General features: G+C 32.9%; 1 protein-coding gene across 1 annotated transcript in view; it reads left to right on the forward strand.

The window, feature by feature from the left end:
- LOC110106482 (isoleucine--tRNA ligase, cytoplasmic) overlaps positions 1-19391 on the forward strand; it is a 40113-nt gene that overhangs the window by 10741 nt on the left and 9981 nt on the right. The window contains exons 6-15 of the mRNA XM_020836413.2: positions 2458-2571; positions 5699-5796; positions 7605-7683; positions 13422-13580; positions 13884-13973; positions 14680-14813; positions 15710-15869; positions 17005-17088; positions 17214-17426; positions 17520-17645. Of these exons, the coding sequence (XP_020692072.1) occupies positions 2458-2571; positions 5699-5796; positions 7605-7683; positions 13422-13580; positions 13884-13973; positions 14680-14813; positions 15710-15869; positions 17005-17088; positions 17214-17426; positions 17520-17645 (1257 nt within the window). The remainder of the gene's footprint in view (positions 1-2457; positions 2572-5698; positions 5797-7604; positions 7684-13421; positions 13581-13883; positions 13974-14679; positions 14814-15709; positions 15870-17004; positions 17089-17213; positions 17427-17519; positions 17646-19391) is intronic.

Consider the following 19391-nt stretch of genomic DNA (forward strand, 5'->3'; position numbering starts at 1 on the left):
TTAGGAGAGTAGTGGTATTGACTTTTGTTAAGAAAGGTAGAGGCAGACCTAAAAAGACTTGGTTAGAAAATATTAGGAATGACTTTTCTTTATTAGATTTAAACGAGTATTTGACCTTTAATAGGACACAATGGAGAAAAAGGATTCATGTAGCCGACCCCACGTAGTGGGATAAAGGCTTGATGTTGTTGTTGTTGTTATTCTAATTAGTAAATAAATGTAATTAGGGGTGCAAATGGGTCAAGTCGAGTTCGAGTCAGGCCTAACTCAAGCCCGACTTGCGAGCCAAATTTCGAGCTCAAACTCGAGCCGAACTGGTTCCACTGAAAATGGCTCATCAAGTGGCTTGATTATCAGGTTCGAGCTCCGATTTAGTTATTTCGGTCTGCTCTGATTCCCCCTTCCCCCACGATTTCGCCTTCCGCGTCAGAACCCAAGTTCGAGCTCGCCTGCCATGCGATTCCACCTGCCCTACTATTCTGTCGTCAAAGCCAACCCGCCCGCCCCGCGATTCGACTGTCCGAGCTCGTGTCTGAGCTCTCCCGGCAGTTCCGCCATTCGGATTCGAGCAGCTCGACAAGTAATCGAGCCGAGCATCCAAAGGATCGATCTCGAGCTCAAAACTTGACGACTCGTGAGCTCGTTAACGAGTCAAGCCCGAGCCAGCTCGCGAGTCAGCTTGACTCTATTTCACCCCTAAATGTAATAATTAATATGTTTTACACTATAGGTTATAAATAACCTAGTAGAATATGTCATGTAACATTTGATTTGTAATATTTTCATGTATTTCTTCCATCTCTGTTGCCACCTCTCCATTAGCAACAAATTGGTCATCATGGTAATCATGGTCATCCGTTTGAGAAATGCATTGGTCAATGGGATGCTTGTATCCTTTGTGATGATGATAACAAAAAAATATGATAAGAGGTCATTTTCATTCTATCCATGTTATTAACACCAACCACACAACTTGTTCTTAGGTCCATTACTCTGAATTATATAATATTATTTTTTAAAGGAAACTTTGTATTGTTTTGGGTTACTAAAGTATCATATGTATATGCTAAAGTTACTATAATGTGCACCAAATGGAGTTATGACTTTATATTTGTGCAATGCGATATAACACCTACCATCCCTGGGCTTACATTAATGTATAAATATTTATTAGCTTCTAATTTGCTTAACCGACACATAAATAGCTTGACCTTAGTTGTTTTAGAGAATAAAATGCTTGTTTTCATGTTTGCTATCTTTTGTATGTAATAGATAATCTATGTAGAGAAATAGGTAGATTTTATAGAGAAACTCGTAGACCCTCTAATTTAAAATTCTACTGCATTGAAAATAACATATTGAAAATTATAGATTTCTAGAAAATATTGACATAAAACCTCTTATATGTAATAAAAACACGAAGATTTAAAAATAATTCTCAAGCAATGAGCAAATTGAAGATGAGTGGGAGACATCCGTACGGTCTCACTGTCAAGATGGATGGGGTCTCACAGTCTCACTAACTATCCCAGGAAGCTGTCATCGGAAGCTGATCATGCTTTGGACAAGATGGAAGGAAAGAAGTTGCTTGATGGAATTAGCCCTCGTCAGAAATCATTTGTTTGGAGTTGATCTGCTATAGTTGCTGCTGAAGCACCGGTGCTTGTTTCATCCTAGTTGTGATTTGCCTCTAGCATAGGAGGGTCATGTGCCGCTCTTATACTCCTTACATATATAGGGTTTTGGGAACTTCTCGTTTAGATTTGCTTAAATACCTATGTAATTATCAGGATAGATAAAGGGTGTTTTGATCTTCACTTAGCTATCAAAAGGTGGTATGTGAACTCCCCACCATCATATTCTTCTATGTTTACACATGCATATTACACACGACATCCAAATGGCCAAGGAAAATCGTAAAATGTTTATTAAAGCAAAACGGGTAAAACATGGAATTGAATCAGGCCTAAGTTGAACATCTATACTTTATTACAATGGTTCAAATATTGGAGACAATGCTAGTTTCAATGAAAACTCCAGGCTATTGAGGCTTTGCTCCCTAGTTTTCTGGTAGAATGTCACTGAGACTTCATCATATGGTACTGCAAGACCTTCAATTGTTCTTTATCTCATCTGTGCCAGATTTTAGTATCGTCTGTTCCCACCTTTTTTCCTAAATGATTGCACTTATTCTTTTTGCACCTTAGTGTAGTGCCGTTAGCTTTCTTCTTTTTGATCACTTGTTGGAGCTACTTTCTTTATGCTGCAGTAACGTAGGTTTGCAATTTCCTAATGAAATATTTGTGTAGTCAGAAGCACAGTTCTGAATTATATTTAATGGTTATTTCTAGTTTGTTCAATAACTCAAATTTGAATTTCCATTTAAGCATCTGAAATATCCTCTTTACAGTTGATCTGCAAAATATGTTTTCCATGATCTGTGTATTATTTGTGTAGGATGAAGACCTAATTGTTGCGGTTGATAGCGATGGACGCTTTACTGAGAAAATATATGATTTTAAAGGCCGGTACGTCAAGGATGCTGATAAGGACATTATAAATGCGTTGAAGGTAAGTAATTTTCTCAATAACCATCATTGCTGTTTGTTATTGCTTTCTGTATGTTTTTACTCTTTCATCTATCTTCTTTGTGCGCTTTTTTAAAAAGTGATTCCTCTTCTTGGCATGAAAATCTTAGATATTTAGTAATTTTGATAAACAAATATCTTCCACGGCACCTAATAATGAGATTTTAGGGTTTCTCTTTTGGCAGTTACCTTTTTAATTAGGGCACATGCAAGTGAGGTTAAATGAAAAATACAAATTGAAGTTCTATGATAAGTGTGCTCAATGAAAGATATCAAACAGAGGTTTTGAGCCATCTGATTTTAAATGGTTTTTTTCCTTTAATTTGATTGCAGAATTAAGTTTTCAGTTCATTCGTATAGGGAAATTGCTTGTCACAGTGTTCTGTTGCGTATATTGATGAGCTTGGTGAAGTGCTATAGTTCACTTGTTTTTACAAAATGAGTATCATACCGATACTTATCTTTTCTCTTGACAAAATGATGCAGGATATATTAGGGTTTAAAGTTTTTTAAGGCATTTCTAGACTAATACGCTCGAGTCATGCACATAATCTCAAATTCCTATTTTAAACAACTATTAAGTACTTTCGATGTATTTTGAAAATAAGAAAAATCCATGTAAATGATATTTTAATAGTCATCTAAAATAAGTATTGCCCAAATATTCACAATAATAACTAATAAGAATAAGTTTCACATCAATTTCCCTGGCTTGAAAAGAATTACGTTTGAAGAATTGTTCAATTTATATTTTCTTAGTAGATTTAGGTATAATTCTTGCATTTCCTAACATAATCCAAAACTTTTTTACTTTTGGACCTATTGAGGCAACAAAAAAGGTTTTCTTGATATCCACCATTAATGATAAACATAATTTTATCATAATTAATGGCTTTAGAATTAAGATTAGCATGGAAGTCAAAGAGTTTGCAAATAATTTACATGTTTATTCCGAATAATTTGATGGAAAGAAAGAATAATATATGGTAACGGTCGACGAATCATTATATAGTCAAATCATATCAAAACTTTCCAAAATTTTTAATTTATACATTTCGAATGTGTTCATGATTTTTTATTGCCCTTTCTTTCTAGCGGTTATATGAACATGATCTAATATAAGTACTGATTTTGATTTAATAAAATATGATGTAGATTAATATCCTAATTGTGTAGCATCTAATTCATCATAGAAAGTGTATATAAGAATTATAATTTATTCAATAAGATTTAGTTCAACCTTACATGATTCTTGAGTTTCACTATATTTGATAGGCTTTAGAGGAGATAGCAATAATTTTACATTAAAGACATTGAACACGGGAGGGATATTTCTAAAATGATTGTAATATTTGATAATCTCTAAAGTTTCTTAGAAGGCCTCATTAATGCTTTCGAAATATTTAGGTGTAATTCATATTTAATTTCCGCTTATGGTATTTAATGAAAAATATTATTATAAAGTATGAGTTTACAAGCAAATAATATTTGGTTATAAGACTTTTAAACCTTACATAATGTTCAAACACTTCATAGTCACCTTATTTATAATTCTTAAATTGCTCATATGGGTTTTCCTTATATTTATTAAATGACAGATTTTGTTCTTTAAGTTTATATTTGATATCAGACCATGTTGTTTTAGCAACAATACTTTGTTAAAATGATTTAGTATGTCCCACTAGTTTTGATTTAACATATTCAACTCTTTGGGGATCAAACATATTATAAGACATGAAGATTTTTTTAAAGTTACCCATCCAATTTGAAAATACCATAAGATTTTACCTCCATTTAAATGCACGAATATGAGTTTGAACCAAATAGTAATTATGTTCAATTTTTCTGGAAGCATTGTTTAATTGATTTGATTTAACTTGTATATTTTGTTAATTGACCAATGATTTTGTTTACATCAAGAACATGTGAAGATACAACCCTAATCTTTGATATCAAATCTAATGTTGGATATCTTAAGTTATAAGGTTTTCTATTAAAAAAATATAGGATAAGATACTCAAAATTACGCACAAGGGCTCAAATTCATAGTCACGAACTTCTAATGTAGCTAATTATTCACCACTTTAGGTGAAATTGAAAATCTGAAAAATATGCAAAATTTGCACAAACAATATAACCATCATGGCATCATCTAATAAAAATCTCTCATAAAAATTTAAGATCATAAAAAAAATGTTCCATTGAAAATGCACACCACAATAAAAAATTTAGATTGTATTAGATTTAACAATTATCAATCCTGCAGACAGTCCAATCACTAAATTAGAAAGAAGGGTTAAGTGATCACCAAGTAGAAAAATCAAGCTTCACGATGACAACAGAAAATTTACCTTGAATTTTTTAAGAATGCTAGAAAGAATTTCAGCCTCCTACAAATCATTCACATCAAACTCATCAAAGTGGAAATCAAAATAGAACTTCTCTTTTATATTTTTAACTATCCTATTACAAAAATATCCACATAAACGTGCTAGTTCCACGTGGGGACTAGCAGACAAAAGTCCCGTGGAATAGAAGTGAAGTCTGCAACCTGGAAGAGCCAACCCATGCTGTCTTGTGGATAGTTTCAGCATCACATCGTCTCTGCAAAAAAATGATGAGGTATTAACTACAATCAAACTTAGAGAGGGGCATATGATCGTTTATGTTTAATTATATGATTGAATGATTTTAGGCCGTTGAGTATCTTCCTATAAATTGGCAATTGCTAGTTAACCATGTTACATAACGATTGGTGAAATGTCTGATAAAGTTGAACTTGTAACGTTCTCAACTAAGGTTTCATTTGCGACGGCTTTTTTATTATTTTTAAAAGCAACTCTTTAGTTAAAAAATTAAGTTTTTCACTAGAAAGTTACTTTAGGAAGCAGCAAAAAAGTCGTCCAAAACGAAGCCTAAGTCATAGTTGGGTTTTTTTTAGTGTTTAGTCAATGAAACATGCTTATACGGTTTTATTTATTTATTGATTTAATTTTTTTTTTCTTTTTCTACCAGTAGCCGTATTATATGAATAACATTTCAATTTGAACTAACTTTATTGGTAACTAACACTTAAATTATGCTGTAAATTTATTTTTTGAGCACAACAGGCAAAAGACAGACTTGTAAACGTTGGAAATATCACACATTCTTATCCTTTTTGTTGGAGGTCTGACACTCCTCTTATTTACAGAGCTGTCCCAAGCTGGTAAGGGCGCTTTTATATCATGGCTTTGACAATGGATATACAATTTTTTATACGGATGTAATTATGGATAAAATCAAGTTTGAATTTGATGAACATTAGGGATTAAATTGGGCTGGTCTTGTGTCAATTATATCTTAGAAATAAAGAGTCTATGAATAGATGATTAGTGCATGCAATGGAACGTTGTTTGAATAAGATTTCTTCTTACAAATTTTAATTTTATGCGGACAAATAGGGTGTGTGATTCTTTTGAGTGCAATATAAGTGTTACTTCTTAGCTCCTAACAAATTGGATGTGTCATCTCCTTGTGCTATTGTAAGGTCTGGATAGCTTACTTTTGTGAATTCTTTCATTGATCTAATTATATATATATATATATATATAGCATGTTATTGTTTATGATTTTATTAAAATTTAATACTAATGGAATCCTTATTGTGATAAATAAATTGCAATTGCTCATTGATTTTGTATTATTCAAATTTCTTTTTGATTTTTTTGGATTGATTCTATTGTTACATATTGTTTGGGCTCTAGTTCTTGTATATATTGGTATGCATATGCAAAAAACTAATTTTTTGTATATTTATTGGTATGTGATCCACAAATCTAAGTTCTTTTGTGTGATTTTCATGCATTATAATATTCTAGTTGCATAGGAAATCCTAACTCTAAACTGTCTTGCATCAAATTGGTATTAGTGCTTTAGGTTGTGTCAACATATTATATAGAAGTGGATCATCATGATAACCTTAACTTATTTTGAAGCGATGCGATTCTGAAAACTTTGCAAAGTTAATCAGCTGCATATTTTAATGAACAAAATACAAAAATGTGATGACATTAATTTAGTTAATGCATAACTTGGCATATTGGAAATTAATTGAATTCATATATGTGAACCTAAAGTTAATTGCAATCAATTATCATGATATACAATTGACGGTGCTTAATAATATTTATTTAAATCATAGGACTAAAAAATTTGAAGTAGTTGATGCCATGACAAAAGAAAGGGAAAATTGAAGTTAAAGTATTTACTTGAGATCGTAAAGTTGATTCTAAAGTTTTTACTAATTGAGTACTTAATTTAGATGACTTTTGAATGACAAATCATGCCTGATGAGCGATAAGTAAGGTTCATGAAAATGAAATTATCTTGGTAAGTTAAAATTTACAGGATGAACATAGTGAAAAAAAGGGAAATGTTGGAAAGGAGACCTACTTCTAGAAAATCTGCACTTGCAATTTGGAACTCATGTGGTTGGTCAATAATTAACAGGAATATGAAAGTTTGATGTACTTCATTAATACCAGATTCTTTTGTTTTCATTGTCTGTAATCGAATTATGAAAAAAGATATAGGGGTGGGTGATCTTGTTGGATCACTATGGCGACTTACTTGATTATACCTATCTGATCTGCTAAATTTCCTTTCACAACCCATTCTCTATTTGATCTGCACGTCAAATAAAATGAAAATTTTACTCATAAGTTTTCCATTTATACTGTTTTACCAAAATTCATAAGATGGTATTAGAATAAAGATAAACTATTGCAGAATTGTTATGGGGAAACTCTCCTAGGACAGGAGTGTGTGTGAGGTGGGGAGGCTGGGTGCTACTTGTCCCTGTGATCAGCACTTCTATGTGTATTCTTTCATGTAAAGTTGGAAATATTAAACTGAAATCTAGTCTAGTGGATTATGATAAAGGTTGCATTGTTCCTGTTGATTATTGGACGTTGAATTTTGTGCAAGATTTTGTTTGCACTTGATATTTTACTTTCATATGGAAATTGTATGTAGGTTCGTTGCCGTGGAAAAGATTAAAGATCAATTACTGGAGTGTAACAAACAAACATACTGGGTTCCTGAGTATGTCAAGGTATTTTCACTTTTTTACTTATCATGCGATATAATTCTTGCTTTATCATGTGATGTAATTTTTCTGTAATTATGGTTTTTATCTTATACATTTTTGGTTATTACTAATGAAACTAATGTATTAAATCTATCTTGGAGTGAACCCTTATGCTGCAATGAAGCATAATTGGCTCTCTAAAGTTTGGATTGGTAGAGTTAAATATTTGAAAGAATGGTTGAGAAGTAAACTTCTGGAAATTGCAGCTTTCTATATTTTAAAATAAAATTAATTTATTTTACAAGGAAGTATTATCTAGTTTCTACAATGGTCATTGAGTCTCTCGATGTGCTGGATTCACTAAAATCCTAGACACTAGGTGATATATTTTATCTTTGACATTCAAAATAGTTTTAAGGCATACAAGCCTTTTGAATTTCTGTTGAACATTTGTAAATATGGTATAGTTTATTTATGACTTGAGTAAGACGTGAATGTAGTCAATAAGCATTTCTAAAGCTGACCAGAAAAAGTTGGGCTGCTGCTGCTGCGGTTGCTGATGGTGATCAATTATGCCAGTGAGTACAGAAAAAAGGATGGAGGATGTGCTTATGTATAGCTCATCTTGAATCCCTTTTTTTCTTCCTCAACATTCTTTCTTAGGCATTGCAAAACCCAATTACTTGTGCTTATCCATTTCAATTGGCATTAAACCAATCTGATTAACCAGTTTCATTCACTTTTTAAAATCTTGCAAAACCTGTTGGTGCTGTTTCTTGTAGACAATCATTTAGATGGATCTCATAAATCTTTTTTTTTCCTAGTTAGTTTGGTTGTCTTAGGCTTGTTTGGGACGACTTTTTTACTGATTCTTAAAGCAGGTTCCTAGTATAAAAATTTAAACTTTTATACGAAGAAGCTGATTTTAGAAGCAGCAAGAAAGCTGTCCCAAACGAAGCCTTAGTCTATGTTGGCACTGATGGAAATAGTTTTTCCATTGTGGTACAAAAGTACCTGGCATTGGCTCTTCTGATTAGGACATGGACGTGTGTGCACCACATCTGGAATTATTTTATTTACTCCTTCCCAGTATTTTGTTGGGTAGTGCACAACCCAATTAGTGTGCGCACACCTTTCAATTTATATTAACCTAATTTGATGAATCAACTATTCATTTTCCTTTTAGAAAACTCGTATAAACCTGTTAGTGTTGGAACTTCTTGTCAATAATTAATATGGATCTCATATTAAATGTGTGAAATCATGTGGTTATTTCTGGAAGTCAGCACGCCAATTATTCAAGAAAGAAAAGTGGTGGACTGCTCTCGACAATTCAAGGATTCATTTCTGGAAATGCTCTTGGCGTTGCTGATTTCCAATAATTCTGGGATACCTCCTTCAGCTGGCGATGCTTTAGTGGATCTCCTAGCTGGAGGTTTAAGTAAGAAAGGTAACCAACATGGATCCAGTCATCCGCATGAGCTCCTCAGTTCTCCAAATGATTTCCCTGTTATTTTTGCTTCCTCAACAGTTGGAAATTTAAATAAATCCTTCTGAAGCTACACTGGAATTGTCAGTAGTAGAAATACCGATTTTGGGAATTCAGTTTCCAATTAATATTGGGTTCCTTCTTTCAACCTGCTTCCATATAGAGAATATTATCCTGGATTTACATCTTTAATTGCATATAATTATTTCTTATAAGTTATTTTTTGTTATTAGATATTAAGGAGTGCGAAAGATATATATATAAGTTAGTCAAGCAAAGAGATAGAAGAAGGATTTAGTTCAAGTGAAGTACATTAAGGATTAAGATCAAAAAATACTTTTATTAGAAGAGGATATTCAAAAAAGGTGGATGAGATATTTTGATAATCTTTTCGATGTAGATTGTGAAAATACGATTGACTTTGGTGGCCTTAGCATAAGGCATCCTAAATGAGAATGAAGATTTTTATTTTTATTGACATATTAGTAAAATCGGAGTTAGAGAGGCTTTAAAGAAAATGAAGCATGGAAAACTATTGGACCTAATGATATTCCTATAGAGGTGTGGAAATGCTTAGGAGATGAGGGAATTTATTTGCTTATGAATTTTTTGTATATTATTTTGAAGACTAAAAAGATGTCAGATGAGTGGAGGAGTGTGTTTATTTTTATTTTTAAGAAAAAAAATGTGATGCATGAGAGTGTGTGAATTATAGAGTAATTAAGTTCATGTGTTATACTTTAAAACTATAGGAGAGAGTTATATGATGTGATACTAATGTTTCTCAAAATCAATTTGGATTCATGTTAGGTAGGTCTACTATGGAAGACATGCATTTGTTGAGATGTTTGATGGAGAAATATAGAGAGAATAATGAGGATCTACATATGATATTTATTGATTTAGAAAAAAAAAAAAACATATGCTAACTCCAAGAGAAGTGCTATAGAGAGTTCTAGAAAAGAAAGGGGTTAATAATGCTCATATTCAAGTCATTAAGGATATGCATGCAAGAGCTATTACTTGTGTTCAAACACAAGGTGGTTTGACCAGGTATTTTTCTATTTCAGTTGGATTACATCATGGATCAGCCTTATGCCCATATATTTTTGCTTTAATCATGGATGTCCTTACTAGACATTTGCAAAAGGATATATCCTGGTGTATGCTTTTAGCTGATGATATTCTTCTTGTTGATAAGACTAGAGATGGTAAACTTGAATTATGGAGGTCAATCTTAGAGTCTAAAGGTTTTAGTTTGAGTAGATCTAAAACCAAATACATGGAGTGTAATTTTGTAGTAATAGATCTAGTGGGGGGATTGTGACTTTGGGCCATCAAGTCATTAATAAGAATACACGTTTTAGATATCTCGATTCTATTGTTCAGAGTGATTTTGAAATAGATGGGGAAATTAGTACTAGAATTCAAGTTGGATGGCTAAAGTGGAGGAATGCATCAGACTTGTTGTGTGATAGAAAAGTACCCTTCAAACTTAAGGGGAAATTCTATAAGATGGTTGTGAGACCTGCTACGCTTTATGGCGTAGAATGTTGGCCATTAAAAGCGAAGAAATAAAATTTAATGTTGTAGAGATGAGGATGCTCAGGCGGATGAGTGGATTTACTCTTAGATAAAAAATACAAAACAAGCATATACGTGAAAAGGTTGAAGTAGCTCCAATGACATATAAGATTAGAGAGAGCCGCCTTAGATTATTTGTTCACATAAAACGAAGGCCTTTAGATGACTTGGTTAGGAGAGTAGATGTATTAGATTTGGCTTTTGTCAAGAATGGTAGAGCTAGAGCTAAAAAACACTTAGATAGAAAATATTAGAAATGACCTTTCTTATTAGATTTAAATGAGAATTTGACTCTTAAGAGGATACAATGGGGAAAAAGGATTAGTGTAGCCAACCTCACTTAGTGGGATAATGGCTTGATGTTATTGTTGTATAATCGAGTTTTGTATTTGCCAATGTTTAAAATTGAGGATTATGAGGCTTGCAGTGAGCCCCACCTCAGCGTAATTTCGATGAAAATTGCCTTGAGGCTTACGCGTCGAGCCTTTTATGAGGTTTGCCCCTCAGTTTTGCGTAAGTGTGCCTTGAGGTGCGCCTCTCCTCGCTGGTGTGTGGCGTATACCTTACCCTATTTACATATTTTTTTATTAAAACTTACCTAAATCCTAAACTAAAGCTCCGAATAAATCACACAATGCTCCCTTGAGCCGAAGCAGCTTCCTCTCAAATGTCTCGATCTTTGCCGCATCTGCTACCATCGTAGTTGTTGCCGGGGATCACTTGGAAGCTGCACACTACTGCCACCTACTCCAAAAATCTTGTAGTATTGCTCTATTCTTTATGTTGATGACAAATATTTATGAAAGAGGAAGATGATTGAAATAAATGAAGAAACAGATTAAGAGGTTTTGAACTTCATAAATTTGGGCTAACCCAAATCCATAATGGTCTCTGAATGGCCTAAATAAATGAGCTTGAATGGGTTTGACCAGTCCATTTGACATCCCTAATAGTAGTATAGATGATTTAGTGTGAAAGTACTAAGAAAAAAAAGGGTAGACTAGAGCTAATACAAAGATTTAACAAAATGGAGTTGGCACCAAATAAAACATTAAAACAGATTTAATGGTGAAAAATCATGCTTAAAGATAATTCCAAATATTTGGAATAAGGCTAATGATGTTGCATGCGAATATGTTAGATTGGGTGTACCTATTTTCAGTCCAAACTGCTTTTGCACTTGTTGAGTACCTTTGCTTTATATGGTGTTCTAAGTACCTTTTTTGGTACTTTCTAAGAGTATTCCAATGTCTTCTCATCCTCAACTGATTTGTTTTTTTATTTCTCTATAGTAATATTTCCTTAGTTCCCTTATTCATTCTGGTGTCTTCAGTATATCTTGTTGCTTTCATCCTGTCAAACTGGTTTGGTTGAGATTTATTTATTACTGAATCCCTATATATGTAAATCTGTTCTATTGAAAATATCCCTACCGATCATGAGGTGTTACCTCAGGGGCCTTCTTCATTATGAGTAGCAAGTTTAAATTCACTGGTTATATGATCATTTATATTACTGTTCTCTTGCACTATAGCTTCATTTTACCAAAAAGCTATCATGCCAAGGTTTCTCTTGATTCTGAATCCTCAATAGTTGATCCCATCAATTTCTCAGCAACTAAAGGTATTATCCTTATCAAAAAGGAAGATGTATTTCCCCTAATGATGTATCCATGTCATTGTCTCATTTAATCATAATATTGGTTTGGCTGTCATTCTGGTATTCTCTGCTGGTGTAAAAATTTTGGAAGCAATAAGCATATTTTAACGAATTTAAGTGAAGTTAAAGTGTTTAATCCTTTCATGAATAAGTGATACACTCATGTACTAGTGAATAAAATTATTTTCCTGATCACAATTTTGTTCAAACAAAAATTCTGGTAGAAGGTTAAGTATAATATGACTGCACTAAAACTTATTGAAAGCAAATTCTTCCTCCTTTATATGACTTGCGTTTAAAAAGGAGGAATAAGTCAAAATAGCAATGGTTGTACAGGAACTTATGAAAATGGGAAATTTGATGGAAACATCCTATTTAGATGATTTTAAAATGTGCAATCAATATTGGGAAGCTTGGGAAGGAGTTTTTGTAGTCTGTAAAGCAAATTGTGTATGATTTGTTAGTTAGGGTTTTAGATTTGCAGAATATTTAAAATGTTCTGTTTATAGCATAAAATCTAAACACCAAATCTATAAGCTTGGAAACTTGTCAGTTATGAATGGTAAAATGTGTATGTTGATTTAAACAATCGCACCACATCCATTTTACCCATTAAGTGGAGGATTGGAACTGCTCCTAGTTAACAAGATCTTGCATTTTAAGAAATTACTATATAACTAGTGTTGAGCAAATGGGTGACATGTATCCTGATTCTTCATATTTAAAATGCACAGTGGAGTTATTAAAAAAAACTACTCTTATGTGATTTTGCTTGAGATGCATTGCTTATCAGTAATGTCATTGTGTGAGAAAGTGGATTATGTTATGTATTTTCAGCTGTTTCATTGGTTGTAACAATGTCCATTAGTTATGCCAACTTTTGATCATTGGTCTCCATGAATTTGGATTGCTATGTTATGCAATTGTTATTATGTGTTTTCATTTATTTAAATTGTTTATTAATTTTCATCCCTAGCACGTAGTATTTCTCTACTATTGAAGATTATTGATAGCTGTGGCATTATTATAGGAGAAAAGATTTCACAACTGGCTTGAGAATGCACGTGATTGGGCTGTCAGTCGAAGTCGTTTTTGGGGCACTCCTCTTCCTATATGGGTTAGCAAGGATGGAGTTGAAAAAGTTGTCATAGATTCCATTGCTAAACTTGAAAAGTTGTCTGGTATCAAGGTCAGTTTCTTGCAACTTCTCATCATAACTTTCATAAATTGTCATTGATAATGCTTTTTCAATCACAGTTTCCCCTTTCTGCTATCTTTTGCACCATCTTTCCTTATGCATATGGCTACTTGTCTGCCATTTGAAGCTTGAAAAAGCACACCATCTTTTCCTTGATTTTCTTTTCTTTACCTTTGCAAAGAAAAATGAACATACACAGATTGTTTTCCTTGTCATTCATTAGTTGTTTGTTATACGTGTACAATCATGTGTAGCTTACTGATTTTTGTTTTGTTATTTTTTTTTTTGCACCAGGTAACTGATTTACATCGCCACCATATTGACCATATTACTATTCCTTCTGGGAGAGGTCCTGAGTTTGGTGTGCTGCACCGTGTTGATGATGTGAGTTTAATCTGGTGTATATCTCTATTTAGGATTCATGACGTTAGTTTTTTGCGAAAGTATGTTCATGTTACATTCTCATCTATATATCACTATCGGCCAATATAGTTCTCAATTGTTTCTCATACTTGTACCTTTTAAGCACTTTTTTAAAGTTTTTTGTTTTGGTGCAAGAAATTTGTTTGCTTGTGTTATTTTTTATTCTTTATCAATCTTTGAGCTCCTTCGAGTTAGTACACTTCCAAAAATTGGTGAAAGGCGGGAGGTTCGCATTCTAATGTCCAACATGTGATTATCTTTTGAAAGGCGCTTTATGTAACAAGCGCCAGAACGTTTATTTACATTTTTCTAAGCAGCACTATGATCATTGCTGTAAAAATTTTATATCATTTTCTTGTGCTTTTAGCTCAAATATGGATGCCCAATTTTTTGTCTGCTTTTATTTTGTAAAGTAATGAAGATGTAGATAATTAATTGCATTATTTTACTCTCTAACCAAGATAATTGTTGAAATGATAAATTTACCATTTTGAAGAGCTTATAGAGTTCTTAAACAATATCTAAACCTTATATGAAGTATATTTTCTCATATGAATAAGTTCTCTTTTATTTATATCGTGATCAAACAATTTCTGCTTTTTGGATTATATCATATTTTAGTTTTATTTTATTTTTTACATTTGGATTTAAACTAAGATTGATGCAGGTATTTGACTGCTGGTTTGAGAGTGGATCTATGCCGTATGCTTATATTCACTACCCATTTGAGAATGTTGAGCTTTTTGAAAAGAACTTCCCGGGTCATTTTGTTGCGGAGGGCATCGACCAAACTCGTGGATGGTTGGTTCCTTATCAAGATTTACTGTTAATATTTTTTCGCATAATCTCTATTTCATTTGTTCTGAATATTTTGGGTTCTCTGATTTTCCAATTTCTCATGCTCTATAGACAAATGTTGCAATGGTACACTTATCATGACCTTGGTTGCTGTTTAAACTGTAACCATTGCTATTGGAGTAGGATTTCATGGTTAGATTGCATTCCTGTTCTTGTTTGTGTGAATTTTACTATTTTTTTTCTTTACCCTAATATTGGTGCTCCCATTATTAGATGATTCTATTTGTGCAGGATTGCTAAAGCCCTTTTCCATTGTCTGAAAATATTGTTTGACCAGTAAACTTATGTTGATTAGTTCTTCAGTTGTTTATCTAATTCAAAAAGAGCTTGAATCATTATGTTACATTGATATATGCAATAACTATTTTTAATTTGAAAATGCTGCAGCTTTTTTAGGTACTATTTTTTTGTTTCCAATCATTTTCTTGGTAACTATGTCGTATATGATGTTTCATTGAGGTGTCTTTTCTGAATAAGTTTTCATGCTGATTTCAGATTTTTATTTGTGTTTCTTTTTCTGAATCATATTTCTTGTATTTATGTATATTGTGTGAGCGCCAAAGAAGTACCTAAGAATCTGCCTTTTCATAAGCATAAAATGTTGTTTTTTATGTTCTTGCTATTTATCTTGACAACCCAATTTTAATATGGGATGCTATATGTCCATATGTGTTCATAAGAGTTGCACTAGCGATTATCCTGAAAACATTTTTCATGGCATGAGTGCTAGTTTTTTCCTCAATAAGGTTTCTTTAGAGAAATGTGTTGAGATAAGAAGTATTTTTTAGTTTCTAATCTTATTAATAATTCTTATACTTCAAATTTGGTTATAATTTCAGGTTTTATACTCTTATGGTGCTTTCAACTGCCTTGTTTGGGAAACCTGCTTTTAGGAATCTCATCTGTAGTGGTCTTGTGCTTGCAAAGGATGGAAAAAAGATGAGTAAAAGTCTGCGGAACTATCCTTCACCTATGGACGTCATTGGTGACTATGGTGCAGTGAGTTATTAAACCTTAGTTAGCAAATTTGGGTTGTATGCATATGACTTATTGACATTTACCTATGAAATATTGTAAAAGTAATTGTTTTCCACTTTTAACCAACAGTATGTTAAATATGGGATTTTAAAACTTATAATTTATATTATATTATCATAATTAATAAAAAATGCCCTCATTCAAGGCTTTCTAAGACATCAAGTACAAATTCATTGAATCAATTTTAAACAAAAAATTTTCACCCTGTGTGCTTGGGTAATTCAATTTTCTATTTCATATGATGGCATAATTTTTTGTAGAAATTGCTATCAATGTCAATATTAGACTTTGGAACTGACATAATTTAAATTATGTTTGATAATCTATTTCTCATCTTTAAACTTGCATATATATATATATATATATAGACTACTATCCTTTTAGAAGATTAGGAACCTTTGTTCAAACATCTTCCATTCTTTGTCAAAATATTTGATTGAGATTTAATTAGTAAATTATTGGTATTCTAAAAGAAATAAATGTTGTCTTTTAATTCTTTGAAATCTCAACCATTAAAAATATTTTGATGAATGGTGGAAGTGTGCAAGTGGCAAACTTTAAAATGAAAATTATATAATAAATCTAGATTTACCTGTTTGTATTTTTACTGCACTACTTTTTTTAAGGAATTTTTAAACTGTACAGTTTTTTGTCTTGGACAAATTAAACACGTATGTATGAATTTCTACTTTAACCCTGTCCCATATTATCGTAACAATTCCGAGGATTTGCTTAAACTGTAAGAATCTTTAGTGTAGGATTTCCTAATTTTATAGCCCATGATTGAGGCACGAGTTGTAAAAATGTCTTTAATTCTTATCAGTAAAGAAATAGTTTGAAGAACTTGCTGTCACTTAAAATTTCTTATCAATAGTGGCCTCAAATTGGTAGTGATGTTACATATCTTGGGTTGGAAGTAATGTTGTGGTGGTATTATTTATGATTGCTTCTTGACGTGCTAAGTTTCTTTTTCCTTCATTTCTTAATGGTGCTCTTAATACTCTTTATTTTCTTAGTTGTTATAGGTAGTAGGTTAGATGACCTTTTCAAGCAGCACATTGAATAATATATTGTATTTCTAACTGGTTTTGTGCAGGATGCTTTGCGGTTATACCTCATTAACTCGCCTGTTGTGCGTGCAGAATCATTGAATTTCAAAAAGGAAGGTGTATATGCTGTTGTAAGTTTTCTGTATCTAAACTATGGATTGAAATGTCCTGATACTTCATATTTGGTTTCTCTTTTTATTTTTTGTTAAAAATGCCAATTTATTGTTTTGATGGAAGTTTCAATTTTGACTTATAGGTGAAAGATGTCTTCCTTCCATGGTATAATGCGTATAGATTCCTTATCCAAAATGCAAAGAGACTTGAAGTTGAAGGCTTTGCTCCTTTTACACCTATCGCTCGTGCAATTCTTCAGAAATCTTCAAATGTTCTTGACCAATGGATCAATTCTGCTACTGAAAGTCTGGTTCATTTTGTATGCCGTGAAATGGATGCTTATAGACTGTATACGGTGTGATATTGTCTATAAAAAACATCTTCTGCATTCTTCCGTCCAACATTTTTATTCTATGTTGTTTATCTTTTATTATGTTTTTCCCACCAGGTGGTACCATATCTTTTTAAGTTTATTGACAACCTTACCAACATATATGTTAGATTCAACCGTAAGAGACTAAAGGGGCGTACAGGAGAAGATGACTGCAGGATATCACTTTCAACCCTTTACCATGTATGGTATTCTGACTTTGGAGGAGCAGTTACTTTGTTATTCTTTTTCTTTAGTAGGTTGTTCACACTTGTTCTTGTCTAATTATTCGGTTGCATGTGTTTCTTTGCCTAAGGAATAATTAAAATTGTTATTGCAGAGGTTTTATCATATTGAAAGTTATTACTTATTTAGTATATTCTCTTTCTTATGTAATATATCCTCCTAATTCATGACATTTTCTTCTTCATTTCTTCTTATTTTATCTCTTATATCTACTTATATATATGTACATGTGATATAATGAATGAATTAAGTACTTGTCAATTGCCTCACCATAGTATTTGAGCAAGGCTAAGCTCTAATCATCACATCCTTCTGGCCTCTCTCTCCCTCTTTATGTCCATAAGCCCACTTTGCCACCTACCCCTCTTTCGCTCACTTGTATTTGTCCAAGCATCTGCTTACCATAAAACTTGCATGTGCGCTACCCAGTCCTCATTCCCGTTCACTTGCCCATACATTATGCTGCTTTCCCACATGCTAAAACCACTTATGCGCTCACTTGCCTACCTGACTCACCTCACCATTACTCACCACACTTGTACTCACTATGTGCTACTGTTTCTACCACTTGCTCTGCCTCGACCTTTTTCATAACAAACCACTTGTTGGACCAATTGCATCTTCCTATCAATTGTAATGCCTTGACGTCTCCCACACACTTTGACCTCTCCCACACTTTGACCTCTCAACGCTAGCCTATTGCATCTCTCTCACACTGCAACTTCTCTCACATTCACGGCCTTTCCCTTATGTGTGTTGTGCTAGTGAAATCTCACTCATGCACGTCTGCTCAGGGATCTTATTTGTGATTGTTCCTTTGCAACCTCCTCCAAACATTGCCTTGTGATCTATGATTAATTAAATTATCATTGTTTCATTATTTTTTTTTTGGTGTTTGTTAATGACGTCATCTATTTCTCTCCCTACTATGAAATCTTCCTATAACATTTTTATGATAGGAAACACTTGAAGATCTCAAGTAAATCCTATCAATCTCGGAAAAACAACGAGAAATCTCCACAAATACAATAGAAAATCAGAGAAAAACAAGAATTTTATTCCAAGAACACAAACTAACGGAAGAAAATACAAGATGCAATTGATCCTCTATTCGAGAGGAGGATCTATTTCTCTCAAATATCTAGACGCCGCTAGAGCCCAAAACCTAAACCTAAGATATCTCAAATTTCAGCCAAATTCAAGATGCCCTAACCCTAGGAAAACAAACTATTTAATGCATACAATCCAAAAGGAAATTTCTAAACAGTCTCTACATTCAAATTTCCCTCCCAATCCCTCAAAAATCCTTCCTAAAATGTTACGTGGAAACTTGCAGTCTGATCGGCATATGCAGGAGAGGCTGAACTTCCTCCTTTGTTCGCCTGGGCCGGTTCAATGGACCGGTCTAACATTATACCATTATTAACTCAATGGTATCAACTCTTGTAATCTCTTGCTCTTCATTACCATATTGGATTCCATTAGAAACTTCATCATATGGCCTATAGCTCTTAAACCAATATACACCACCAAATATACAAAATGGTAAGCCTGTGATTATCCAATGTTGATGCTCAATACTTTTGAACCTTTAATTTCTTCTACCATCACATTTCAAGAAATTGCAATAGGAATATAGGACTTTCTTCATTTTACCTACTTTCAAGGAGGTTACACCTCTCAGGTAGACAATTTCTACTCTAA

Source organism: Dendrobium catenatum, unplaced genomic scaffold (genome assembly GCF_001605985.2).
Source record: "Dendrobium catenatum unplaced genomic scaffold, ASM160598v2 fragScaff_scaffold_488, whole genome shotgun sequence".
Classification (NCBI taxonomy): domain Eukaryota; kingdom Viridiplantae; phylum Streptophyta; class Magnoliopsida; order Asparagales; family Orchidaceae; genus Dendrobium; species Dendrobium catenatum.